Genomic DNA, 27,725 nt, shown 5'->3' with positions numbered 1-27,725 from the left:
TCTTTAATGAAGTGTCGCAATGAAGTATCTTTGCAAAGTACACAGCTTCAGATTTGATTACAAATAATAACAAATCTTTCTTTGATTAAATTTCAATTTATTTTTGTGCATCAACAAACACTGATATAGTAAACTGATCAATTATCAATAATTAAATAATAATACCTCACATAATTTATGTAATTAATTTTTTTGTTTAAAATAAAATTAAAAATTCTTAATGACTAGCATGGCATAGCATCACATTGAAAGGCAATAAGCTATTCCTACAAACAGGTTTTAGTATTGTACATTTCTTCTCAGAAAAAACAAAAATTACACATTTTCCCTTCTCGAGCCACGATCAATAAAACTTAATAAATGGAGTCTAGAATCATAATTCTAGAGGTCTTTCTTTACGTTATTGATCACTTTGCACTGAGATTATATAGCATTTCTTTTAACTCCTATTGCACAATTTCAAATAAGGTTACTGCAGCAAAGACGAGAAATAGAACACCTCCGATGTAGGAAATAACCTTCAAAATGATTGAAACATTGTTTTTAGTTTACAGCAGCATAAAGATATGAGAAACCCACACTTTTTGTGGCACTCATTATATTGACTAAAATTTATTGAGAACTATATAAACAGAAGATACAATCAGGAATACGATTCACTTACCAAAATATGTGATTTTCAGTAGTATTTATGCTAATAATAGATAGCATGTTTAAAAATGCTTACTGGAAATTGTGTTGTAGTATTTTCTAATGGAAATATTCCGAAACAGAAACACAACTTTAGGTCACGGCTTCATTTGAGGTGCATTATCGAAGTGCGTGTTAGAAAACAACATCATTTTTCTTAGACTTAAACAAGATGCTCGTTGATCTTTATTACCAACGGGGAGGGGGAGACTACAGTTTGCTATGTTATCTAGGTGAATGAACATGTTCGTTCCCAGTAAGGTTCGAGGATCATCTAACATTTTGCGACGATTCAGAGCGCTCATATATTTTTATGATGGAGGAGGGGAATTCCAGGGCAGAAAATTAGCAACAGAAGATCTCCATGAACCAGATTCTATAACTAGCAATAACTTAATAAGTAAAGCATTTGAAAGATCATGACTCATGTGATTAATTATCTACTTCAGATGATAGCATGTGTAGAGAATTCCACATTTATAAAATCTGATTCTCTTGCTTAACGGGGAGAACCGAGTTTAGAACCAACTAAATGCAGAATATCAGGAATGCAAGCTATAAACAAGAAGTTACCTTCTCTGATAAATACGTCCCAAGTAAAGAGCCCCCGAGTACAGCTAGCTGCGTATAGAAGGAAAAATTGAGGCTGTAAGAGCCTAAAGTTATTTACAAAGATGTAAAAAAAGGAAAAGACAGTCTGAAGCAATATAAATTACATGAATTAGACCCTTCCAAAATATTCAAGTTCTTCTCCAGATAGCATAGCCTTATTTCTGGTGCTATTTTTACGAACTGTTATTATTTATTAATTTTGAGCTTGTTGTGAGTATTAAATATAGATTATGAAGGAAACAGAAATATAGCTTATTTGTGTCTTATCTGTTTTTAAACGATGGAGAAAGATGCTCTAAAAGAAATTGCCAAAAAGAGCCTTCTGTAACACACAAGGAGGATGAGGTGGAAAATAGAAACGTGGAATCAGGGTTTGTTGCAATAGAAGAGTGGATGGCAGCAGATCCTTTTCTCACGGGATAGAGGAAAACAAAAAGAATTGGAAAGAGAAACACTTATTTACGAGACTTTGTGGAATGACGAAGGCATGCATGTGGGTATGAACTTTCTTGCTGATAGATTTTCTCTGCTCTGCTTCTCCTCTCTGGAATTCCATTCTTACTTTCTCTTATTAATCACATTCAGATGTGGCATATTGGTACAGCTACTGGAGTTGGACGTCATTTATAGCAATTTCTTTTAATTGTATTTTGCATTGTTGTTTTTACTGTACAAACTTATTGGAGGAAAGAGTGATTGTTCTTCATCACTATTATAATAATACAGAGGAACTACTGTTATATTGGCTATTGTGTGTTAGTCAAATTGTTTCCAGATTCAGCCCTGTTTCACCTTCTCAAAGTGTCTGTTTAAATTATCCTTGTATTTCCTCACTGTTAATACATTCCTTTTCCTTGTTGCACTTCAGTTGGAGATTTGGGCGAATCCAGTTTTCACGTACCATTGCAGAAGCTTAAATTAAATATTTTATGTTTATGTTAAACAATGCACATTTACAGTGAACTAAAAAAGGAAATCCCCATATTTAGCAGTTGCTTCAATTTATAACTGAAGAAGGGGTTACCAAAGTTGCAACACCATGACCCGCCAGTGCTCCAGCTATGACTCCAAGAGGAGAAGAAGCTGCTGCAAGGGCTGAAAAGTAGGGACAAAAACAATTCAGGTTCTCTGAAGTTGAGTTCAGTGCATGACGAGATGCAAGACAACATGTATGGGTATTTCAAACAAATGAAAATTCAACAAGAAAATTATATTAACTGAAATTGGGCTGATCCAAAATAATTGACATCCAACTTTTTGCGGACAAAGCATATAAGTTAGCTTCAAGAGTTGTCAATATCAATATTTATTTATTTGTACATCAGTTTGTTTAATAGGGATTTCAGACAAGATTTTTGTCTCCTATACTTTCAAACCAAAAGGAATGGTAAAATCATAAAATTTTGATATTAATAATGACAAAAACGATAGTTCTAGGTATAAGTGTTCCATATATACTTTCAAACCAATAATGCTAACGTTAGAACTCACCAATTGTGGAAAAAAATGACTTATCACCCCATTCGGCGACAAAAACTAAGAGAAAAGTACTGGCAGCTGTGCTAGCAGCAGATAGTATTCCAGCACCATTTCCAGAAAATTCAGAAACTGCTAGTTCTGCCTGGTTAACAAATGCAAACATTAAATTGCTTGAACCCAGTAAAATAATAAAATATTGTGAACCCCAACCATTGTGAAAAAGTTCAAACCGAAGAGTAAAAACTGCGAGAATTCATGCATCCAACCCATTGTGTTAGGAGAAGAAACCTATCACATTGTGCTGCAATAGGTGATAAATAGATATCAAATATTACCTCCTTCTGCTCTTCATCTGATTTTTGGCCATCACTAGATGAGGCATCCAGCAGGGTAGAGACCCCAAAGTACACCTGAAGTCAATTCAGTATTACTTAAGAGAGGGTTAATCTAAAATCACTCTGTCAGCGCATAACTAAACAGGAAGGTGATATTTACCAATAGGCAAACAGCAGCAATATCATCAATAGGTAAATCTGTTTCTCCAAACCTGCACAAAGCAACCCATGAGGTGAAGTTTTTGAAAAGTCGTTCATAGTCAAATTATGCCTTAACGTTACATGGTTTAAGACACAAGCCCAAAGGAAGGCACAGAAGACAAGTATAGATATTTATATAAACCAAGGAACTTTCAACAAACTAAAGACATGTATGCATGGCAAAGTAATAAATTTTTTGCAAAAGGTTCTTACAAGATGACAGAGTGGCATTATATTATGATAAAAACAGATTCATGATTGACAAAAGGTTCTTACAAGATGAAAAACAACAATGTGAATTATTTTCAGACCGTAACATGTACAATGTTCACCATCAACAACATGAAACTTCGCATGGAACTATAATTTATTATTTGTAGAATGTGAAGAATGAGTAGGGCTATTTTCACTATCCCAGTATGACCAAGTCACATAACTTATTTTATAGTTACAGTTCATAAATATTTCTACGAAATAAAGAAAATAACCTGAATGGCAAGATTTCATCAACATAATGAAAAGTTCTCCCAAGGACAACAGAGATCAGAGTCATTGCCCTGTCAATAGCAAATAAATACTAAACATCAATAATTTGAAGACACGTGCATCATCTAGAATATTTGGCCTTTATAAAAGTGTCACTCTGTACTTTTTTATGCGATTATTTGACTTCTAGACAGAAACATAAGCTTGAAGAATTCTGTACAAATACACCACTTCGCCTTCCCATTCCAGAAGGTATATGAAGAAATCCATTAAAGTCTTCTAATATTGTTCACAAGCCAACTCCCTGCAGGATTTTGATTGTTCTATGATGTGAAAATATTTTCACCAGTGTTTACGTGGACGTGCATGCATGGCGACTAATTATAAAACAGTTTAATTAGAAAGTGTCGGCAGTGTAAAATCTAATCACAAATTAACCGATTGACTTCTATAAAAATTAATTAACAAGTCATGTTGATATTTTATTAGTTGATAAAAAAATATTGATATGTACAAAAATTAAACTGTCCAAAAAACGCAATCAATCAAGACAAAAATAAACAAGAAAATCTAAATCACCATGAAACGATAAAACATACGCAAGTGCGCTAAACGTCCCAATAAAAACAACACCAGCTGTATTCCTAGCTGCAAGCAGGGCCTGCATACAAATTACAACATCAAATTCCCAAATCCCCGGGGTCGGGTCGTATCGTTGACGATTTCTGTGTACTTACTGCAATGAAAAAGGTCTTATCTCCCAGTTCAGAGAAAAATATCAGCAGAAACGCCTGTGACAAGGCATAAAAGAATAAAAAGTATATTAGTCTTTGAGCAACATAATCCAAGTGAACGTAATCATTTTACTTAAAATGGTGAAAAAAAATAACAGAAAGAGTACAATGTAAATCTGTAACTGGTAGCAAACAAGAAAGTAACAATAAATGTTGAATAAGAGTAACAAAAAACTGCATTTTCCACAGTCAACTGCAACGAATTGCGGTACTTGAAATTATGCTCTTTTTTTGTAAAACATTGGAATTAGAAAAGTGGCAGGGAGATTTTCCTAACTGAAGCAAAACCTGTGCTTATGTCATCAAAATCCCCAAATGCAGGAGATAAACTGAAAGCACTGGAAAAGTCAGAGGCAGCATGAGCGGGATATGAGTGTTTAAGTGTGAGGAAGCCGAAGAGCATCATAAACTTGAGAAGCCTGACGGATAAATTAGAATGAGCAATTGGAGCTAAGGGAAATTTCCAATTGGAGATTCGAGCAAGTGATTCGGGTGAATCGTTGGAATTCTTGCAAGAATGAGAGAATCCCTGCGTTTGGAATTTGGTTTCATTTGGGGGAATTGGAGAAGAGGTGGCGAAGGGTGAGAATTGCAGCCTCTTAGAGCTGCGAAGAGTGGAAGGAGGAAGAAGGAGAAGAAAAGAAGATGATGTGAAGGAAGAGAGTGAATGCGAGCGTAGGAAGGTGTGTGTCGGAGAGAGAGAGTGCATTTCTATTTTCTCTGGCGGTTCGCTCAGCTTCTGGCTTCGTTGATGATAAGCCTCGCGCCACCATTCACCAACCAACTGCTCCTGCTTATGATCTTTTCCAACTTGATTCTCTCTCTTCTAAAGTAACCGTCAGTGCTCTCACCGATTTCTGGGCTCAATCGGAACCCAAATTGATTCTTATTTATACAGTTTTGGATGCGCCCACGTATTTTTCTACTGCACCCCCCTTTTTTAAAATGACAACTTTGCCCTCTGTTATACTACAAATTCAACCTCCAAAACTAAAGAGGGCAACGGAGCGAGCACGTATGAGTTAAATCATCTCATACTTATCTCTAATCTAAAAATAATATTTTTCTCTCCAACATCAGATATCAATAAAAAAATTATAATTAAATAAGGATTGAATAAATATTAAATAATAATATAAAATAGTCAAATTAGTCAAATGTGTCTTCAAAATTAGTTACATACTAAAAAGTAAAGAAAAGTTATTATAAAATTCTAATACTAAATGATAAATTAAAGGTATTTTAGGACTTTAAAACAGAGATAATAATGAGTCAAGAACATGACGAAACGGGTACGTGTATAGTCCTTATGTGTCCACATACCTAATTTAAAGAAACATATACTAGATACTAATACTCTTAACCAATGAATAAGAGGATTCCTTAACAAAATTGAAACATATAAAGTCAGTACTCATGAGTCAGATTCATTTGTCATTCCAATTAAAAACTTCCTTTGATGTTATCTGGGTCTTTACTTTTCTATTTTTGCTTTGAATGTTGGATTTCAAAAAAATATATATATTTAAGGTAAATTTTTTTATAGAAGTTTAAGTTAATTACTAAGCAAGTTTTTTGTTTTTTTATTTTCAAATGATTCAAACAAGGGTGTGAGCAACATTTATTCTTTTTAATTATATTTAAATTATGCAATTTAGATGTTTTTAAATTAAGTAATTTGTAACAGTAATTTTACATCTAACGCACTTATTGAAAATTAATTATAATATTCTAGATTCCGTAACTCATTTATATACAATCTCTTCAAATGATGGTGTGAGCAACACTTATTATTTTTAATTATCTTTAAATTATACAATTTATATATTTTTTAAATTGAGTAATTTGCAACGCATTTATCTACACTATTGAAAATTAATTATAACATCCTAGATTACATAATTATAAATTCATATTTATGATAATTGAGTTTTAAATTGCACAATGAAAAGGAAACACTTCACGAAAAGAGTTTCAAGTTATACAATATAAAATTTATAAATTTATTTTTTAGATTAATAATCTAAAAATTAAATACTAAATATACTTCAACGTTGATCAATCTTAAAGTAAAAATATGTATTTTGGATTTGGAAATACATTTTGTATTGTATAATCTTAAGTAACTTGAAAAATATTTTCGAGTTTTCACGCAATCTTTTATTTGAAAAATAAATAATCATGAAAATTAAATGTTAACGAAGTTAAACCATACATATAGATAACTGTAATTGAATCAGTGTGTTGTTCTTTATGTATTTATTTTTATTATGAAACTAAATGAATGATAACTATTTTAAATTGATATGTAACTTATGTATAATTTCATGTAACATCTTAAAGATATAATACATCTTAGGTCAGTGTTAAATTTTACATTAATTTTGAGTTAAAGAGTTTTCTATTTAAATTAATAAATGCATGGGATATATATATATATATATATATATATATATATATATATATATATATATATATATATATATATATATATTCTACTGTTAGATTTGTTGTATGCGTTCTGTAATGATTTGGGAAGTTGAAAAATATTCCAGAAGTGATTAAAAATAGCAGAGTAAAGTAAAAGTCTGGAAAAGTAAAAACTAAACAGGGCAACTAGTAGATTTTATTACCAAACTAGACAGAGAATTGGACTGAAGCTATAATCTTAATTTTCCACCACAAGTCTCTACACAACTCTGTCCAACCGTAAAATTATTGATTCTAAATCAATTTCAGTCCTAATGAAATTAAATTCCAAACATTTTTTTATTTGTTTCGTGGTCAATTTTTGAACTATAAAGTATATACTGTAAGGCAAAGTTGCATGAAGTTCAGAAAAGGTCAAACGTGTGAGCCAAAACAGTAAGAGAAGCGTTATGCAGCAGAACCTGAATCCTGATAGGGTAATTGTTCCTCCATTTCCGGCGTCAAATTTATTGGCGCCCCATCGTTGTTATACTGTTGTATTACCAAAACGGATGCTGTTGTGGGGCAATCTTGTGATACCAACAAACCACCCACAGGTCCTAGTTCAGGGCATTCACTGCTTTTCAGAGCACAGGCAACTTCACTGACTGGCCTTGAACCCACAAGAAACAGACTCGAGCTATTAACCTCACGGATAATAGCAACTGTTTCTGCTGCATTTTTAACTATTCTCTCTTCATAGTTGATGGAGTCATCATTGGCTGTTTTCACTTTAAATTCATCGAGGAATTGCTCATCCTGTGAGACTAATTTGGTGCTGGAGGAGGAGTCACCCACATCAACTCTTAAAATCTCTGCTTCATTAGGTGGTTCAACTACAAAGCGAATAACCAACAATCTGATGCCAGGATGCTCAGCCATACGACCTCCGTAAGCAAGGGCTTCACGATCATCACCACCACCAAAGAAAAGCACTGTAACACGGTAAGAAACATTACTTGCAGAGACATGGGAGGTACCACCGAGCCCCCGATCAACAAAAATTCCAACTGAGCATGGTGCATGCTCAAGTACTCTTTTGTTAACCCATCGAAAATCATTTCTAGTGTTATGTAGTGAACCATCCAAACTTTGATGCTTATGAAATGGAAGAATGATGACTGCGGCTTCCTTCCTCTCAGCAGTTGCACAAATGTCTTCATGTATGTTAGCCATAGATGAGATGGCTGTCATTGGCCGGATGGACACTTGACTTAGTTGCCTGTAAGCCTCAAACGCTACAATAACATGGTTAGAAGGTGAATGAGAACCTTTGTTCCAGAATGGCAACCCATTTCTTCTTGCCTTATGTACCATTAATATAGATGAGGACCTCTCAGAGAATTCTTTAAGGTGCATTGCATACACACAAAGATCATCACGCTTCTGGATTCCTCTTGAAGCCTCAATCAAATTTATCATTGATGGAATATTTCTTGCACCATGGAAGCAGGCGAGAATCCTCAGTTGTCTATTTGCATTTTTCCTCCCAATTGTTCTATATTTGTAGTCAGCTATTCCTCCCTTCCTTGCAGGCTTATACACGGCCATCACAAGAGGAGTGGTGATGAAGGTAGTGAAAACAGCCATAAGAACCATGATGGCGAAGGTCTGATCATTCAAAACCTGGAAATGCATATTTTTAATATTTCACGGTAATAGATAGGAAAGTGCACCTTATTAAACAGATTATATGGAACACTAAGAGCAAGAAAATTGAAACTACCTTTCTATCTTTGCCAATGTTCAGGACTATTAATTCAACTAGGCCTTTGCAATTCATTAAGAACCCCAGCACCAGAGCCTCGTTAAAAGGTAGTTTACAGAGAAGGGAAACAACAAAAGTCCCAAGAATCTTTCCAAAAGAAGCTGTAAATATAACAAAAGCCAGAAGACCCCATGATTGCAGCCCCTTTATGGTGGCTACATTAGTCTTCAATCCACTTGACACAAAATAGAGAGGGAGAAATAGACCAGACACAAGATCCTCTACTTTCTCCACAAGAGCACTGGCAAACGGTCCATCATTTGGGAGCAAAACTCCAACAACAAAGGCACCAAACATGGCATGGATTCCAATAGCATCTGTGACAAGCCCAGCAGCCAGAACAGCAGCTAATGTAGCACATATGTATACCTCTTCAACTGGTTCACCTTCATGGCATCGTTGGCTCACCCATTTGAAAATTGGAGGGACAATGATTATTGCACAAATGACAAAACCACACCCCGCTAAGAAGACCCACAATGACACAAGTGGAGATCGCTCATGGCCTGACAATGCAACAGCCAGAGCAAGCAGAATCCAGGCAGCTATATCATTAATTGCTGCGGCTGACATAGCTGTTCTGCCAACGTTTGTGGTTAGAAGTTTTAACTCAGCCAAAATACGGGCCAATACAGGAAATGCAGTAATGGACAGAGCAACACCCATGAATACAAGAAATGCGGCACTATCTGAACCTTTGGCAATTGATTGTTTTAGAACAAATGATGAACCAATTCCTATTACAAAGGGTAGGCTTATTCCAGCCATAGCAATAGCAAGGACTCGGTTTCCAGATTGACGAAGAGATTTAAGATCTAACTCCAGGCCTGCTAAGAATAGAAAGAATATAAGGCCAATGTTTGCTAGAGTGTCTAATACTGTAATACTCCTGGGTGGGAAAACTGCCTGCATATAGCTTTTATTCCGTCCAAGAGCTGATGGACCAAGAAGTATCCCTCCCTGTCAAGAGCAGTCATACACATTAAAACCATTGTACACATTTTCGCACCTGTAACATCTATCCTAACTTATACATTGTTTAAAATCATATTGCATTCTAAAAGATAGATTTCGCGTTAAATGTGAGACTCATTTAGAGTAGCGCAACAGTGAAGTCTATAGACTATGAAATTTTATAAATATGGAACATGAAAAGCTCTGGTCACATGACAATTGCCTCATAGCCTAGTAGCAATCCAACTTGGTTAAAAAGTAACTGATGCCAGGTTCAATCCCTACGAGTCATATTGCTCACTCTTAAGCCCAGTTGCTAGGAACTCCTTGTAACCACTAAAATGAAGAAAAGAAAAAACGAGAGAACCACATCTTACTAATAAGCAATATTTAATTTTCTTATTGAAAAAAAGTTAAAATTAGGGGGAAGGCACACCACTTATAAAGTCAGGAAAGACAACCGTAGCAAGGATTGACAGTAAAATTTAAATACACCATCCAACAACAGAATAAATATGAGTTGAACCAAATCAGAGAACAATGATCGACCACATGCATCAATCCCCGTTAGCTATTAATTGTAGTACGAACTACAAAATATAAGCTAAGATAATTAGATCAATTAACACTAAAGAAAATAAATGAACTTACAATAATCTCTGCAATAACTCTGGGTTGCCTTAAGGGTTTTAGAAGATATGCCAGTCCCCTTGAGACCACAAGAACAAGGCATATCTGCAAAATAGCTAGGGGAAGCGCAAAATCAAGAGGGTCGTCTCCCTGAAACACGCCATTTGATGTGGCTTTCATAGGCGCCGGGCAAGCATTTCCAGATGTAGAATTGGAAGCCATTCAGTCCAAAATCCACAGCTAAGCCGGATCCACCTAAATTTGAAGAAACAGGGATCTTAATCCTATCTTATGTAACTCTTTTCCACAGACATTAAAATATTAAAAAAAAAACAATCTGAGAACAATATATGCCAATATTAAGAAAGGATGTTAAAACACAGCAAAAAAAAAACGATCCAGCCTAACCTCCAAGAAGCTACCACGTAAATCTCGCAATACAAGATATTCCGTAAAAAAAAAAAACAATAAAATCAAATAACAAGCGCAATAACGGTTAGCACACTCCAAATCAGGGTAACAACTTTTTCTTTTCAAATTCGGTACCTCTCCCACACAGTCAAAAAGAAGTCATTCTGCCAGCAACTCAAACAAACGAATTGCAATATGCCTCGCTCTGTTCTCAAGATTTTGTCAAGAGTCTTATGACCCCAAACCTTTTAATTAACAATATATAATAAACTTACGTTTCGGCGTGGCTGAATTGAACAGAAACCAGTTAAAAAGAAGGCACAGCATTAACAATCATTTTTACTTGCATGTTCCGCGCATAATTGGATAGAATATTTGAAAGCAAATAGATTATTAGCTAAAAACAGAGGAAGCAAATAAAAGAGAAGCACTGAAAAATCACCTGTCCAACCTGAATGGTTGGTGAAGGAAGAAGAAGAATCGGATTCACTTATTGGTTTTAATAGTCTTCAGATTTGATTCCTGAGAAGAAAAGAGATACTTACAGAAAGAGAAGGAAAAAATGTGGGTCCAGAATCCAAGAATGGACATACCTGCAACTACGAAACAGAGCACACCGCCTTCAACAGCAGATTGAAAACAACCATATTCACCATACAAGGGCTTTTTATTTTTGTGCATGATAACTTTGACCTTATTCCAATGTTAATATTTCATTCACAGGGCCCATGTGTATCTTTGACTTTTTACACTGAGTCACGTATCGTGTATGACTTTTTTTATGGAGATAAGTGCAACTACAAGTATTTTTTCTAGAGAATATCTTTGCATGATTATTTGAATAAAAACGTTATTAAATTATAAAAAATAAAATAAATCAATTTTAGAATTGTATTATATTAATTAAATTTTATTATAAGTATTAACTGAATTAAAAAATTTAAGAGTAAAATAATAAAATGAATCATGTTAATGAAAGTAAAATTCGTTACAAAAATAGTTAGGAAGAAGAATCTTTTCGTTTAGATAAAATATTGAGACTTTACTGATTTCTGGTTTATTTTATTTAATAATTATATCTATCACACTAGTTAACAGATAAAATTCTCGCAAATTTGGTCAATTTGATTTTCAATGATAGTTTGAAATTAAAACATCGTATATATATAATTTTCAGAAGCTTAATGTACACACTACTATTTAAATACATTTAATCCCACTCACTTTATATAATATGAAAAAAGAAGAATGAACAATAAGATTGTTTTTGAAAGTGAGTATTTAAAAATTAAATGGTACATCTTGAACTGCGCAAAGTCCTGTTGTACACTCCACAGATATCTAATTTAAAAATAATTATTTAATAAATTAATAAACTGATAATGACTTTTTCATGGTACTGTTAGATCACGAACCCCACCACCTTCCAAGCAAAATAAATAATTAGTATTAAAGCAGTGGCTGATGTCTTTGAAGCGATTTAACTGTTCACAGCGAGTGAGGAATTAAATTCGTTATGTGTTTGGTTGAAGTGAAATGCACAAACGGATTTGTGGTGAAATGTGGAATGGTTGCACTATTCAGTCACCCACGGTTGTTATGAGATTTGAGTGGATTGTCGCGGAAAAGTCGTATGTGTCCTCCAATTTAAGCAACGATGAGGGTGGCGTAATCGGTTACAGCAGAGTGTAACCGGTTACAGAAGAATTAAGTTTTGGCCGGCTAACGCGTAACCGGTTACAGGGTATATATTTTTTTGTTTTTTGAATAAATATTTTAATATTATAATTTAAAAAGATCTACATCTTAATAAAATTAGGTATATTATATTTTCTAATTTATTAAAAATAAGTTGATTATTTAATTTTTATAATTTTTAAACATTAATTTTATAAATTATTCATAATTTTTTTTCTTTATAAACATTTTTACAATTAAATATAACATTTATAAATAACATTTTATATTACTTTTATAACTAGGGGCATTTTGGTAATCTTGAATTTCTACCAATTAAACTAATTTTTAAAATCTATCACATTAATCAAATCCTACACTAATTCTCACAAACTTTATTTCCAAATCCACTTTCAATTATCCACAAATCCACTCAAAAAAATAACTAAAAAATTACCCTCAAATCTATTCAAATCCATTCAAATCATCTCTCCCAAATCTACCAAAAAGAACAAAGGCTTAAAGAATATTCATCTAGTAATTATTTATTTCTTAGAAGGAATTCACAACATGTCATACTGTCATAGATTGAAACTTTAACCCTAAAATATTTGAAATAAAAAAAAAACTATTATTTTTAAAGAAATAGTTCAAACATATTATCTAAAAAAAAGTAAAAATAGCTTATTAAAAAAAATAAAAAATATATATGACTATTACTGATATAATTTAAATATTAATAAAATTGTTAATTTCTACTATAATTACTTGAAATTCATAATAAATAAATATACTTAATATATATATTTTGCCAAATGTTAAAAAAATATTCACCAGAAAATAATTAATAATCGATTATTCTATTTTATTAAATTTTATATTTTTTATTATTAATTGAATTTTTCCTTTACTTTAAAAAAAACCTAAAATATTTTTTAGAATCCTGATTATTTTCTTTGTATAAATTATACACATTAATATTTATGAATCATACCTTTTATTTTATTTCTGATGTTGATAGAAGTGAGACCTCTATTTTCTTTTTTTGGGCAACAAAAAATATTCACCATATTTTTTACTTTTTTTAATATTTTACTGTTGTGATTTTTTTCTTGTCTTATCATCAATTCTTTTATGATTTTTAACCATAAATAATGATTTTTTTTTTATAATTTGCTACTTGATTAATTTACTTACTTCTATTATATCAATATTAATTATTACGATTCACATTCTCGTTCTTATTTACAAGGAGAATTATATATCTTCATGATAAAGATATTTGAGATTTTTTTTCTTATATAACTCTTTTTAATATTGTTTCAATAAATATTTTTTGTTTGTATAATTTATATTTTAAATTTATTATGAATTATGTAAATGTTAATATACATTTTTTTAGTTATTATTAAAATTATAAAAAAAATCTAAAGAGAAAAAAAATTGCTATGATAATTATGAAAATAAAAACAAAAGTATGTTATAAGATTAGAAGATAAATTACATGATAATGTGTGAAATATATGCGAGAGAAAGAAAAGCAAAATTGATAATTTCTTCATTTAGATAACATGTTTACCTAAAAGATATTACATGTATTTTAAAGATTCAAAATTCAAACATAATAATCACTTTTGAATGTTATTGCTTAATTTTTTTTTATAAACTTCTTTAAAATTAATGTTCATGAATTTATGATAACTTTTCATTAGTTATATTTAAAAATTAACTAAATGTAATAAATTATGTTACTAAAAATAATCTTTAAGGATAATAGAACTGAAAACTATTAAAGAATAATTTTTTTTTAAGTAGTTAGAAAATAACCTAAGAAAAATATTATATCATGGAAAAAACTACAACTTAATTGTGATTATAGTTATAAGAGGGATTGTTACTATCTTAAAAAAAAAAAAAGAGATGTATCTATAAATTAGAAAGAAGATTCATAAAATATATTAATTTCATTTATTTTATAATTTACGTAATTGGTACAAGTTTTTTTTATTAGTGTATATCTTTTCCATTAACTTGTTTTTTTGCCTTTACTTCTATCACCGTTGACGTAAAAAGAAAAAACTTTTCTGCTGATTATGTATGAGAAAAGATGTAAAAATATATTTTTTTTTCAGCATTTGTTAATTAACTAATTTCTACCAAAAATTTAAATTAGTTACCAGTAGTAACAAATTTATCAAAATTATTAGTTTCTATTTAAAAAAAATCATTTTCAATTAAAATATAAATATATTTCTATTTAAAGCACAATAGTATTAGTTGTTTATATTTGTACTCTTACGAGTAATTTAATTAATTTTAGGAAGAAATATGATCGATGCATTCAACGATTTACACAACATTGTTTCTGTCCATTTGTTACAAATAATAATAAATGTATTACTAATTAAAACAGGTTAATCAAAATAGTTTTATTGCTTGATATAATTAATTAAAAAAAATCAACAAGAATTATATCTCCTTAAGCATTAACAATACAAATCCGTTTCTTTAAAGGAATATAAAGTTACAATCTTTACGAAAACTGGTGATAATTATTGAAGTTTGGGTAAAGTTCATTAATGTCTTTTTAAACTTTTGTTTTACTAGGAATAAAGCCACTGTCTCGTAATTTATAAGAGAAATTAGGTTAATAATAAAGCCGTTGTAAAAACGTAATTAAGGAATTTTTTCTTTCAGTATGTTTTTAATTATCATATTTTTAATATTTTATTTATTTACATTGTTAAAATATATTAAAAAATTATTTGAACCATTCGTTAAACCTTCTGTTACACACATATAAATCATGCCAAATATCTTATATTCCTTAAATTAAGAATATAAAACAACAATTTGGCATATTCATGGTTACTTAACAAATCCCATATAAATAAGATATTGACTTATTCAATACATTAATATAAATTTTAACACTATTTATCATTCCCTCGTTGGCCTTCTATAACTCTGATTTATATTTGATAAAACTTCAACAAACTGATTTGTTATTATCACAATACATCATATTTCCAAGTTTCTCAAATATATTTATGTGCAATTTCTCAAATATATCTTTTTTTTTTTCACTTTCAAATATAAAAGTAGGAGTGTAAATTGCATGTAGTTGGAATATATTAGGAATGACAAAACGAATTGAGTCTCTCGGTTGGTTTGTTGACCCGACAAAAGTTAATACACTGGTTCGGAGTTTTAAATTTGTCAATTTTGATTTGTTAATTATTTGTTTTAAATAAAAAATTACTTAAATTTTATTTTTACTATATTAAAATATAAATATATAATAATATTATAACTTAAATTATTAATATTTATAAATTAATTTATAATTATTAATTATAATATAATAATATAATATAAGACTTTATAAAGTGCTTTAAGAAAGAGAGTTTTTATAATAAATACTTGATTATTTTATTATTAAGAAGTTTTAAAAGAATAACTTTTTCTTTTCTTTATCGTTTTCTAAAGATTGTTTTAATCCTCTATTTATATGTTTGAATATCATAGCGTAAGATTTTTTATGATGAAACTTACCTTTTTCATCTAACTTTATTAAATAAAATGAGTTATTGTTTATTTTTTTAAAGTAATTTAATCTTTAGTTTGATGTATAGGGTATTGGGTCATGTGTATAGCATAAGAGTTCTTATGTTCAATTAGGATCATTATATGATCAAATTATTGATTTGAGTTTTTTTTATACAGTTACGTCTTTTTTGTGATTAAAGATTCTTAGTTATTTAAAATTGTTTTTTTAGCTATTGGTAATATAAACCTACTTGGATTAATTGGAATTGATGGATGTCATGAATTGGTTGGTTTGAAGAAATAGATGTTTTGTTTGTTTGATTTTATAGTCTTATTAGAGTTTTATATGTGTAATTATGATTTGATCATGTGTTGGTCTCAAAGATGGATAAAGTTGACTAAATTGATTTTAGATGATACATTTGATAAGTTGAAATTGGTTATGACTTGTGAAGATGAAAGAAAAACACTATTTAAGACTACATGAGCAAATTCACCAATCTATTATAACTTTGTTAAAAATATTAGTGTGTGAAATTGTGATTTGACTGATGTTTTGCTTTTGAGATTGGTAAGTCTAGTTCAATTGGTATAAAAAAAAAGTATATTTTATTTAGAAACATTAGTTTTGATATCTGGAAAATGGATAAAAATATTATTTGAAGTCAAGGAAACAAATTAAGCTATAAATTGACATTTAAATTATGCAAATTTGTTGAACGAAAGTTTCTCCCACTGAAGCAAGAGCATAATTCGCAAAGTCAAAGAGACCTAAGAGGATATACTCATTGTGCAAAGTATCACCTTCGCTAAGTGAAAGAGAATTTTTGTTAAGTTAGGAAGGCGCAAGTGTCTTACTCGTTTGATCAAGATAGGATTCGTTGTCCGAATTTATGTGAATTACTTTTAGCAGTCATATTCGTTGAGCGAGTAAGACCCTCACCTAACGAATATTAAATATTTTTCTTCAGTGTTTCCTCGCTTTAGCCTAATGAGATTTCATCTAAAGTAATTTAATACATTTATGAAAATTGTAACTGCTTGAAATGTATGAACAATGGTTAAATTGTGAATGTGTTGATAATATTATATGATGATATGAGGTCAATGTGATAAACGGATAATGACTTTTAAAAAATAAAACATTTCACTCTAATATTTAGATATATTGGGTAAGGGTCTAAAAAGAATTATTCATACTCGTATTCTAACTCATACATATAAAGATACTTTATTAGTTAAAATAGATCAAATGAGAATTGGTTTTATAAAATTAACTTTTGATACATAGAATAGAGTCATGATTTATATATCAAAATCTATTGAGATAATTATGATAAATGTAAAAGTTTTAGTATCTGATTCAATGTATAAATTTTTTGAAAAGTAGTTGTTGTAATGTATTAGGTGATAATTTATGATCAGATTGAAATTATCGTGCATAATTGTTTGTTTTTAATTATTTAATTAAAATTGTAAGTTTTTGTTCCTTTTTAAACATCCTAACTTATCTGATTGTATGACAAATAATGTAGGCTAGTTTTGATTGTATGACAAATAATACAGGTGAGAAAATGTATAACTTATATTGTATACATAATACTCATCATTCTTTTAATAAACTTTATACTGCATTACGTAAATTGATAATTTATATTGTATTACATAATATATTTATTGAGGAAAATATTATAATACTTATAACCACTACTTTTGTAACTTATTATGTGAATTTGTTTACTATTTACTTATATTAAATTTCAATCAAAAATTAATATTTTTTGGATGTCAATCTTAATCGCTAATGCTAACAGAATTTGTTTCTTCAATACCTATGAAATCACGTTAAGTATAAATTCGTAAAAAACATTAAAATATTTTTAAAAAGTTTATCAATTTATTTATTAAAATTTTACATATTAGAAAATCGCAACATAACATTATTACTCAAACTAATAAGATAAAACAACAAATTTTCTATCTACGTCAATTTAACTTATTTAAAAAAAATAATAATATTTTAACAACATTTTATCATCATCTACGATTACATATAATTAATATTAATATTTATGATTATTATTATTGATTTAAAATATTTTGTTTTAACAAATGTCAAATATATTTTCCTTAAAGAAAAAGGTGAGTACATTTAAATATTTTCCCAACATGTATTCTTATTATTCATCTTGTCTTTAATTAATTTATATATTCATTTATTGTACTGCTGGAATACAGAAATCAAGGTGAGAGTTTACTCGTAGTTCCCTTTCACAGAGTGTCAGTTAGGTATATATATTTTTCTTCAAATTTAGCCTGAGAGAGAATCATAAATCTCTATTATTCAACTTTCTTCAACTTCCTGCACATAAATACAATTAAAAAATAAAAAATTACACGAATTAGTGAAAATATCATTTTCGAATATTAAAATGAAAATGGTAGATTCCCTTGCTTAAAATAAAAATCTGTCTGATCAGTAATTTCTAGCTGTTCATAGCTGCGGTTAATGATAATGGTTGAATTGGCCGGTGAGGTAGCTACAGAGGAGAGCATTGATGGATGATTTTTTGGCTAATAAATGTAAGAAAGTTAAAAGTGGAAGGCAGACATGGCAGTAGAGAAGAAGGAGGAGTGTGGTGTATTATTAAGGAGGGATCAAAAAGGGAAAGAAAATAATAAATGAAAGATAAAAAGGTTGGGGGGTGGATGAGAGAGAAGAAAGAAGGGAGGGGAAGGCATAAATAAAGGAAGAGAGAGATGAAAAGCGAGGAAGAGGAAGCGGAAAAGGAGGAAAAATTAGGAGAAAAGTTGAGGAGAGGGGTTTTGGTAGGGAAAAGCAGGGGACCCTCTACTCCATTTCCCTCTTGGCTCTCCCACACTCACACTAACAAAAACATTCGGGACCATTCTGTTTCCGCTAGGAAGCTCGCCGCAGCGCTCTGGGAATTCAATCACTCTTTCCCACTCTTTCAAATGCATCGTTCTGCTGCTAATAACGCTCAGCCTTCTGCCGCCGCCGCCGCCGCCGCTCCCGATCCCAGACATCGCCGCCACCATTACATCCTCCATAAGGACAAGGCTCTCCACATCTCCAACTTCCTCGCCGACGCATCTCCCAGTTCCCCTGATCAGGTGCCGTCTGTTTTTTTCTTTCTGCTTCCCAACTTTGCCTTTTCAACTCGCATCTTGTTTGTTTCGGTTTTGTCTTTCGTGGGTTTATGTATACTTAGCTACTAGGTTAGGCAGTGATACTGGTTTTATTTTAATTTTTTTGTTTTTAATTTTCCATTCAGTATCTGTGTTGACTTGCCGTTTTTTTATGTTGGTGACTTATTATCGTTATTATTGTTATTCCTGAAATGTTCTTTCAGCATCTGCAATTTGTTCTTTTATTAAACAAAAATGTTTCCTCGCTGTCTGGTTTTTGTCTGGTTTTTGAAGAGCACAGTGAATCTAGCTGGGGTTGATTTTTATACACATGATTCGTTTTCCCATTTTATGCTTGTCCTTCCTGTTTACGGCCACTTTCCTTTTAAAATTTCTCTTTCCTTTCTTCGTTGTGTTATGTATCTGTATGTGGTTCAATGATCTCTTTCTTATGGCCATAGTTCACTACCTGTTTTCAATTTCTTTTATTTTGTGGATGTTCGTGTTTAGATCTTAGCGTCTATGAGCATCGAGACATGTTTAGTGTGAAGTCATGCACTGTCTTTAACCTCGTGCCTGTAATGGAGGTAGAAATTCTCATAGACATTGTTAACGATTCCATAGAGACAAATCTAGATGTCGTTTAGAATGATAATTTTTCTGTTCTTTCATCAGCCAGCTAGCGCCAGCAGTTTGAGGAGGCATATTGCTGCATCATTGATGCAACAGCGAGCAATTGAGAGAAGTAATCATGCACTGCAACCTTTATCTCCTGCAAGTTATGGTAGTTCCATGGAGGTAAGCATCAATCTTGACCCCAACCATGAACCTCCACCTTCTTTTTGACGGGCAACACTTTTAGAGCATAAAATATCCTTCGAAGTAAACATGTTTTTTTTTTTTGTGGGACTTGCCATTTTGACGCCTTATATAATGTGAGTGCATATATTTACAAAATTGATTAAGTCACGAGATTTCTCTTAATTATGATCCATCAGTCGTGTATAGTGGAAGAGATAAAAAAAATATTGGGAGTAACAAATTCCTGACATTAAGAAATTTGGTGAATGACTTATTTTGTCCACGATAAATAATGATATAACATACCATTAACAGCTACGTTGTAGTATAGTTTGCTGCCAAAATAATCGGTTAGTATAATATCTATAGTAAAAGAATCGTAATAATAATGAATTTGCTTAAAGAATGAAATAATTTCAAAGTTTGAGTCACTTTTTTTGTAGATTTATTTTTTAATTACCTTCTTGTTCCAGAGCGTATTATAAAGTATTTGCTGCGAATACTAGGTTCATCCTTGATTGACTGTTTGATGCAAAGCATAGTCAATACATATCCCTGCACTACTGAAAGGTTGTTTATTGTTGGATGAATATCCCATATTTTATTGAATACTTTGCTTGTCCTTTCTTGGGTTGCAGATGACACCGTATAATCCTGGAGCCACTCCTTCTAGTTCCTTGGAGTTTAAGGGAAGGATTGGTGATCCACATTATAGTCTCAAAACATCTACGGAGCTTCTGAAAGTGCTAAACAGAATATGGAGCTTGGAAGAACAACATGCTTCTAACATTTCATTGATAAAAGCATTAAAATCAGAGCTAGATCATGCGCGTATAAGGATCAAAGAATTGCTTCGAGACCGACAAGCAGATCGACATGAGGTTGATGACCTGATGAAGCAAATTGCAGAGGATAAATTGGTTCGGAAGAGTAAGGAACAGGATCGACTCCACGCTGCCGTGCAATCTGTGAGGGATGAACTTGAGGATGAGAGGAAATTAAGGAAACGGTCAGAGAGCATACACCGGAAATTAGCTCGAGATCTCTCTGAAGTGAAGTCCTCTCTTTCTAGCGCTCTAAAAGAATTGGATCAAGAGAGAACAAGAAGAAAACTATTGGAGGATCTCTGTGATGAATTTGCTAGGGGAATAAGTGAATATGAACGAGAGGTGCATAGTCTGAATCACAAGTCTGATAAGGACTGGATTCAAAGGGCTGATCACGATCGTTTGATTCTTCACATATCTGAATCGTGGCTGGATGAACGTATGCAAATGCAGCTGGAAGCAGCTCAGAATGGTTTTATGGATAAGTCCATAGTTGACAAACTAAGCCTTGAAATAGAGACTTTTCTTAGAGCTAAACAAAATAGTCGAAGTACAGAAAATATAGTGGTAAGGAATCGCCGTAATTCCTTGGAATCTGTACCACTGAACGATGCTGTCAGTGCACCGCAGGTGGCGGGTGATGACGATGATTCCGTGGGAAGTGATTCAAATTGTTTTGAGTTGAACAAGCCAAGCAACAAGGGATCTAAGGTACACGAAGAAGAGGCTGTCGACAAACATTTTGAGGAGACATTGAAAACCAACCACACGAAGAAAAAACCAATACCACGAGAAGGGTTAAAACATCGTAGCCCATCTAGCTTGCAAGTGAAGTTTGAAGAACAGATGGCGTGGGCTATGTCATCTGATTCACATAAGAAGTCCCAGTCAATTGATGCAGATCAGGGGAAGACCACAGACACCAAGGCAGTTGAAGGAAGTTTATCTGAAAAGTGCGAACACTTTGAGATCAACGAAGATGATGATTCTGAAAGAAAGATGAACCCCACTGAATTGCACAGCTCCAGTAAAAATCACATTATTGATAATCTGATAAGAGGTCAACTTATGGCATCTGAAGGTGGCAATATGCATACTGAGAATAATTATGGTGAGGCTTCCTGCAGCAATGCTGGATGGAGGAATCAGGCAAGCCCTGTGAAGCAGTGGATGGCAAAACTTGGATCCCAAGACCTGGACATATCGGAGCCTTCAAAACTGCCTTCAGGGTCAAAGGAGAACAACACTTTGAAGGCGAAGCTTCTTGAAGCTAGGTCCAAGGGGCAGCGATCGCGTTTAAAAGCCTTGAAAGGTTCCTTTTAGAGGTGGTTTAGCATAAACGTTTAACATGTTGGAGAATTCAGTCTAAGGTAATAAGTCGGTGAAGAATTTGCATGCTGGTCATTGCACTTCCCTCGTCTTTTCCTTTCACGTGCAATTTTTGCCTTGTTCATAATTTCATTTTGTATCTGTAACATAATTTCCTTTGGGGGTTCGTTTTCTAAATGTTACTGTAGATGTTGTCATGTCATGTAGCCAAAAAAAGAATCAGGTCGACTTTTGAGAAGTGAAAAACAAATATACAATTTTGGATAGTTTTTTTTTTGTATTCTTCTCATTTTTATGACCCACTGCACCCAAATTTGAACTTGTGACGCGCTAGTAAGTTTAAACCACGCATGGCAACAAATTTTGTACTTATCAGTACCAACCATGAATCGGGGATTCATAAATATTGTTAATTCATAACTATCTATGTATTGACTTGGGCATCGCATCACTGATGTTAATTATTTTGTTATTAAAAATGCTCCCTTTTATATTAAGTTCAATTTTTTGATACATTCAAAGTATTGTTAGAGATATTTAAACTTATGAGATATACGATGGAAATATATTTTAGAACAATTTTACATATATTAATTGACAAAGAATAACGTAAAATAGAAGCTAATTATGTAATTAGATCGCAAATATGGAGGGGTTTTAGGTGAACCGAAGAGGTTCCGTTCTGGTGATATCCGTGAATAAAAAGAAATAGATGGGCCAAATTTGGCAGGCCCGAAACTTGAAATCCAATTGAGCGCACGTGTGTCTGCGAGAAGAGCGAAACGCAGACGGCGTCCCTGATGGCAGCGTCGTTCAGGTGGATATTACAACTACACAGGGATGTACCAAAAGCCGCACGCTTCTACTCCGAAGGCTTGGACTTCACCATCAACGTCTGCTCTCTCCGTTGGGCCGAACTTCAATCCGGTTCTCTCAAGCTGGCCCTCATGCATTCTTCCCAGTACTTCTCTCTTCTCTTCTCATGCCCTCCATGTGTTCGATGATTGTTCATTCCTAGTTGCCGTAGTTAATGACGACCACAGTGTGCATGGTTCTATAATTAACTCTAACATGCTCGAGAAACCTACGAATAATATCGTGATTAGTTTTTGATTTGTTATTCTTCTTTTTTTCTTGATTTTCGACGGTTTTACTGGTGGTCCAAATTATTTTGTTTTGAAAGAAATGTTTGGTTTTGAATATTGGATGGAGTGGTGAGCTGCTGATTCACTTTCAATTTCACAGTGATCAAGCCACCGCGCAGAAAGAGTACTCCTCCCTTTTGTCATTTACGGTGACTGACATGAACAGTACAGTAAGTAAATTAATGGCGTTAGGAGCTGAACTCGATGGGCCCATCAAATATGAGATCCATGGAAAGGTATTGTGATTCACTCATAGCTTTCATTCATCTGAGGACTTGCCCAACGTCTGATGTAATTAACCTGTGATCAGGTTGCAGCTATGCGGTGTATTGATGGACATGTCTTAGGCCTGTATGAACCTCTCTAAGATGCATAGCAGATTTAGTATCAATAATACCCTCTCTTTTCATGGTAACATTTTTTAGCCCGTCGTGATCTTGGAAAAGATAGGGTAAATATGTGATACCTTTTGTTTTATGGATTCCCTGCAATAATTGATAATGTTATCTTGTCGAGCCCAATAGCAACAGCAGGATATGGCGTGTGAAGCAACAGACCTGAGAATAAGGTAAAATGATTAGAAGATTGAAAAGAAGCTATTCAAATGCCTCCAAATTATCTGTCTTTTAGATTGGGTTTTTTGGCACCATCCATATATAATTGACAGCAAATCACCTCTTGATTTCTTTTTTTCTCTTTAAGGAAGACAGCTTCTCTTTCCTCCCTGTTGAATTTTGGTTGAGTTATAATATCTTGTCTTCTACTTCTATCCCAGGATTGATTTTTTTTTTTTTGGTGAAACATTTAAACTTTAAATTAAAGCTTTCAATTATACCACTAATTGTAGCCTTCGACCATGCAATCATTCAATCATCCATGGAATATTTTTTTGCCCAAATCCCAATTGGATTAATGCATTTTTCTATTTCTCGTGCATACATGATATGGCGTCAGATAAAATTCTATACAATCACTTGAAAATATTATCCATGTGTAGTATTTTAATGTGATACATGAAGGTGCTGTGTGATCTTACTTGAAACATGATGTTTTGTATCACTTGAAAAGATTCATATGTAGCACGACCAAGGGAGAGAGCAATAAATTTATTCAACTGTTGCACTTTCTTCCTTAAGCAAAAACTTAAGATCACCGAGACAGAAAAACAAACAACTTTACGGGCACTAAAGAACTTACATTTGTTATAGAGCTGTTAAAGTAGTTATCCGGTCCACTCTGGGTTAGCCATTATGTATGTTCACTTGACCTACACTAAATTTCAAATTCGTGAAATAATCATGACAAATGTTAGTATATATAAAATAATATTATATTAATTGTAAATATTATATTAATATACATATTTATCATAATTGCTAAGTGATAGTTTTAAATAATATTCAAATAAAATCTATATAATTTCAAATGTCAATCTAACATTTATTTTAGAACTTAAATTTGGAACATATTTTATTTTGGGAGAAGAGAAGTGAGGGAGAAAAGAGAAGAATGAAAATCCGAGAACAGTTTATATTTCTGGTATGCCATTTTTTTAGTGTTAGATTGCATCAAGGGATTATTTTTAAAATTAGTTTTTTATCATGGATGGGTGAATGAACTTGACTCACCATTAGCTCACTACGTACTTATTAAATCTTATTTAATTTGGACCTATATTTGTAATTTGCTTTAACCTAACCTTAAATCAATGATAAACTTGGCTGACTCATACACTTTGACCTGCGTAACTTGGTATGTGAAGTGTTTTTAGCTTATACTTACACTGTAGCAGGTAAAAAAAGACCCTCCTCACTAGCAGAAAATTTTATATTACAGGGATTTTCATTCATTTGCTGGCACAGATAAGCCAAATTAGTAGTGCCAACAAGGAATTCCCTTTTATATGTATAAAGATATCCTTGTAAAGGGACTATGTAACCATTAAAGGTGATTGATGTGTGTCTAAATAAATTATTAATATGAACTACATGTATGTTTACATTACATCATGTATTACATCATCATGTGTCAGGTGTGAAAAATGAATGTTGATCCTTAAACCTATTGAGCTATGTGTTCACTTGATGTGGAAGCTAAGAAGAACTTTTGCACAACGAAATACTTGCTTTATTTCCCTCCTAATATTCTGTATGTCTGCTGAAGATGACATTGTATCTTCTGTTGCGTTAGGAATGAAGCTTCTTTAACAGTGAAACCGGATTTTCAAATGTAATATTTGCACAAATAATTCCTTTTACTGTTTACTTTTAAAATGTTTTTTTATAAAAAAAAATCACTGCTTAAATTCTTTCACTTAATTTATTCTTTTTGTATTTAACAAAAAAGGATTAAAATCACCTTTTGTTTCAACTTTTAAGTTTTATCTTTAAAACACTAGTAGACCATATCCATAGATCACAAAAACGAATAAGTAACTACCAATAGGAGTTTCTTGTTTTCTTTTTTTTTTTATATTGTTTGGTTTAAAGTTTGAAACTCTTATTGTAATTTTATTTTTGAAAAATATATCGAAAAATGAAAAAAAAATTAAACTATCTTTAATTTTCAATTTTAATCGAGACGAGACTATTATAAATATAAAGGACATTTATTAAACACACCTTTATTGTTTTAGTGTTCAAATGTATAGACAAAAATGGAGAAAAAAAAAGTTGTTCACTTTGTCTGGACTCCGCTTTAATATTTATTGGGAAAATATATATTTTCTTCGCATCGTATCTTTCCACTAAGCAGTCCGTTGATGATTTGTGGGGTTGAGGTTTGATCATGCACTCGTTATAACATGGTCCACGAAGGTATGTTGTTTTCTTATTTCTTCCTCTTTATAAGTAAAAACCTGACCAAACATTTGTAAATCTGAACTACACAAAATGCTGTTTTTCTTTCAAACAATTGACAAACTAAATGTTCCACAGCAAGTGCTGTTTTGCTTTCAAACAATAAACAAACCAGAAGTTGCATACCGAACATATGCCTTGGTGGAAGCATCTTGAACATTGATTTGAGAGATAACCAATTAATTCCATTCACTAATTTTAGAAATTATATACCAAATCATGATGTTCTCCACTATAGCAAAGAAAAGAAGGTGGTGATAATGTTACTTATTGTCAAATCAACTGAGATAAAATTAAACTCCTCGTAGCAGCATTACGTACGTGGTGCAAAACATGCAGTTTCAGCTCTGTGTTCTTAGCTCCTTGAGCCACCACCTGCTGTATCAGAGAATTAATGTTGTTTGGACTGGTTCTTAATATATTGTTTGTATATTATAGCACACAGATTCGCAAGTGGAGCATGATGTTTTTTTATTTCCGTATCTTGAGATTATGATGATGATGATGGAGAAGACTTTTACGATAATAAACAAATCCACTTCACTAACTCTTGATACCTTTTCCAGATGGGTTGGAAACATCTTGGCCCAAGAGAATAAAGGGAAATCAAACTTTACCTAAATTTAGTGCATTTCCAAACGCAATGCAAAATTCCGTTGTCAAATCTCAAACACCACTCTCTATATTAAACTGCCCGTGCTTCACCAAGTGATTAGCACTAAGAAATTCGGGTATTTGATTTTTCTTAAATTGCTTTTAATTAGTCTGATGTGATAACTGATTGCCAATTAATGACAAACAACTTTAGTTAAATCTTGTGTTTGTTAAAGATGGAGCAGTTATCAGTATCATCATATGGATAAAGTGATGTTAGATTCTGCATAATGGAAAATGACTACTGTTGCCTTTTTTCCAGATTAAGACACCCAATGCAGGAGTCTCAAACTCCACAGTCTCTGCTCTTGAGAAGAAAAAAAGAAAAAAGAAAAATTTCATTTTCTGGAACTACATTGTAGTGTATGTCCACACGGCCGTATAGGCGGACCGACAGGAAAGACCACTTAGAAAGTAAGACCAGTTGAATAGTGTTGTGTGAACAGAAAATCTACCATGATAATCATTCCTAAATATCACTTTTAATCAAAATTACTATTAAACGTCGCTGTACTATACCTTGTCCAGACAAACTAATCAGAGGGGTAAATATTATTAACGACTAATTAATACGTTTAATGGCTATATTAAGGACGAATATGTGGTATTTATGAGTGATTGGTAGGTTATATTATCCAAAATGGACTTGACTGCCACAAGTCGTATAAATATACAATTGGTATGATCATCATTTTCTATCCTAATAAAATATATAGACATTTCGTCAGGGTGTCTTCTGCAGGTCAATAACCCATTAGAGTGGATCGCGCTCTCGGAAATGATTGAAGATCAAAAGAAAGCAGAGTAAGGAAGGACGACCGACCTTCAGACCAATTCAACCGAAACATTAACCAAAATAATTACTTAACAGGTAATGGAGTCTGAATGAGCTGGATTAGGGTTTCA

At 32.2% G+C, this 27,725-nt stretch overlaps 4 protein-coding genes across 7 annotated transcripts; 2 read left to right on the top strand and 2 right to left on the bottom strand.

Moving 5' to 3' along the window:
* Nucleotides 1–126: 126 nt before the first annotated feature.
* LOC124835291 (protein PAM71, chloroplastic) lies at nucleotides 127–5,448 on the bottom strand. Its single transcript, XM_047310192.2, has 10 exons — nucleotides 4,875–5,448; nucleotides 4,541–4,594; nucleotides 4,403–4,464; nucleotides 3,806–3,874; nucleotides 3,277–3,328; nucleotides 3,117–3,191; nucleotides 2,794–2,923; nucleotides 2,327–2,397; nucleotides 1,264–1,311; nucleotides 127–518 (listed from the first exon to the last, which is right to left on the bottom strand). Exons 1-10 carry the CDS (start codon nucleotides 5,304–5,306, stop codon nucleotides 447–449), a joined length of 1,065 nt encoding a protein of 354 aa, XP_047166148.1. The 5' UTR covers nucleotides 5,307–5,448; the 3' UTR covers nucleotides 127–446.
* A 1,746-nt stretch (nucleotides 5,449–7,194) lies between these two features.
* Nucleotides 7,195–11,505, bottom strand: LOC124835289 (cation/H(+) antiporter 18). 3 transcript variants are annotated; one of them, XM_088100899.1, is made up of 5 exons: nucleotides 11,423–11,505; nucleotides 11,272–11,351; nucleotides 10,440–10,673; nucleotides 8,793–9,794; nucleotides 7,195–8,692 (listed from the first exon to the last, which is right to left on the bottom strand). In XM_088100899.1, the coding sequence occupies exons 3-5, from the start codon at nucleotides 10,638–10,640 to the stop codon at nucleotides 7,475–7,477; spliced, it is 2,421 nt and encodes an 806-aa protein (XP_087957025.1). In that variant the 5' UTR covers nucleotides 10,641–10,673; nucleotides 11,272–11,351; nucleotides 11,423–11,505; the 3' UTR covers nucleotides 7,195–7,474. The 3 variants fall into 3 exon arrangements, with proteins under 3 accessions (XP_087957025.1, XP_087957026.1, XP_087957027.1); XM_088100900.1 differs by having other exon boundaries at nucleotides 11,281–11,351; nucleotides 11,423–11,483; XM_088100901.1 differs by lacking the exons at nucleotides 11,272–11,351; nucleotides 11,423–11,505 and adding an exon at nucleotides 10,965–11,069.
* A 7,030-nt stretch (nucleotides 11,506–18,535) lies between these two features.
* LOC124835287 (uncharacterized protein At5g41620-like) lies at nucleotides 18,536–22,439 on the top strand. Of its 2 annotated transcripts, none has more exons than XM_088100574.1 (3): nucleotides 18,536–19,190; nucleotides 19,881–20,003; nucleotides 20,645–22,439. In XM_088100574.1, the coding sequence occupies exons 1-3, from the start codon at nucleotides 18,816–18,818 to the stop codon at nucleotides 22,154–22,156; spliced, it is 2,010 nt and encodes a 669-aa protein (XP_087956700.1). In that variant the 5' UTR covers nucleotides 18,536–18,815; the 3' UTR covers nucleotides 22,157–22,439. The 2 variants fall into 2 exon arrangements, with proteins under 2 accessions (XP_087956700.1, XP_087956701.1); XM_088100575.1 differs by lacking the exon at nucleotides 18,536–19,190 and adding an exon at nucleotides 19,782–19,792.
* Nucleotides 22,440–22,863: 424 nt separating this feature from the next.
* Nucleotides 22,864–24,074, top strand: LOC124835286 (Lactoylglutathione lyase / glyoxalase I family protein). Its single transcript, XM_047310187.2, has 3 exons — nucleotides 22,864–23,123; nucleotides 23,408–23,543; nucleotides 23,618–24,074. Exons 1-3 carry the CDS (start codon nucleotides 22,963–22,965, stop codon nucleotides 23,672–23,674), a joined length of 354 nt encoding a protein of 117 aa, XP_047166143.1. The 5' UTR covers nucleotides 22,864–22,962; the 3' UTR covers nucleotides 23,675–24,074.
* The last annotated feature ends 3,651 nt before the right edge of the window (nucleotides 24,075–27,725 follow it).

This window comes from Vigna umbellata, chromosome 10 (genome assembly GCF_029865625.1).
Source record: "Vigna umbellata cultivar VRB3 chromosome 10, Vumbellata_1.0, whole genome shotgun sequence".
NCBI classification, from domain to species: Eukaryota; Viridiplantae; Streptophyta; class Magnoliopsida; order Fabales; family Fabaceae; genus Vigna; species Vigna umbellata.
The sequence above is the reverse complement of the archived record's forward strand: the minus strand, read 5'-3'. Positions and strand labels throughout refer to the sequence as shown.

What these genes read in the sequence shown, in the direction of transcription:
- LOC124835291 (XM_047310192.2), bottom strand. Translation starts at nt 5,306, where the DNA reads ATGCACTCTCTCTCTCCGACACACACCTTCCTACGCTCGCATTCACTC. An exon ending in TAAGCACAGGTTTTGCTTCA is followed by an intron (nt 4,595 to 4,874) that starts GTTAGGAAAATC and finishes GCCTTGTCACAG; the next exon opens with GCGTTTCTGCTGATATTTTT. An exon ending in TTGCTGCTGTTTGCCTATTG is followed by an intron (nt 3,192 to 3,276) that starts GTAAATATCACC and finishes AATTGACTTCAG; the next exon opens with GTGTACTTTGGGGTCTCTAC.
- LOC124835289 (XM_088100899.1), bottom strand. Translation starts at nt 10,640, where the DNA reads ATGGCTTCCAATTCTACATCTGGAAATGCTTGCCCGGCGCCTATGAAA. An exon ending in GAGTTATTGCAGAGATTATT is followed by an intron (nt 9,795 to 10,439) that starts GTAAGTTCATTT and finishes TGCTCTTGACAG; the next exon opens with GGAGGGATACTTCTTGGTCC. An exon ending in ACATTGGCAAAGATAGAAAG is followed by an intron (nt 8,693 to 8,792) that starts GTAGTTTCAATT and finishes ATGCATTTCCAG; the next exon opens with GTTTTGAATGATCAGACCTT.
- LOC124835287 (XM_088100574.1), top strand. Translation starts at nt 18,816, where the DNA reads ATGAAAAGCGAGGAAGAGGAAGCGGAAAAGGAGGAAAAATTAGGAGAA. An exon ending in CTCCCAGTTCCCCTGATCAG is followed by an intron (nt 19,191 to 19,880) that starts GTGCCGTCTGTT and finishes TTCTTTCATCAG; the next exon opens with CCAGCTAGCGCCAGCAGTTT. An exon ending in GTTATGGTAGTTCCATGGAG is followed by an intron (nt 20,004 to 20,644) that starts GTAAGCATCAAT and finishes CTTGGGTTGCAG; the next exon opens with ATGACACCGTATAATCCTGG.
- LOC124835286 (XM_047310187.2), top strand. Translation starts at nt 22,963, where the DNA reads ATGGCAGCGTCGTTCAGGTGGATATTACAACTACACAGGGATGTACCA. An exon ending in GCCCTCATGCATTCTTCCCA is followed by an intron (nt 23,124 to 23,407) that starts GTACTTCTCTCT and finishes TCAATTTCACAG; the next exon opens with TGATCAAGCCACCGCGCAGA. An exon ending in AATATGAGATCCATGGAAAG is followed by an intron (nt 23,544 to 23,617) that starts GTATTGTGATTC and finishes ACCTGTGATCAG; the next exon opens with GTTGCAGCTATGCGGTGTAT.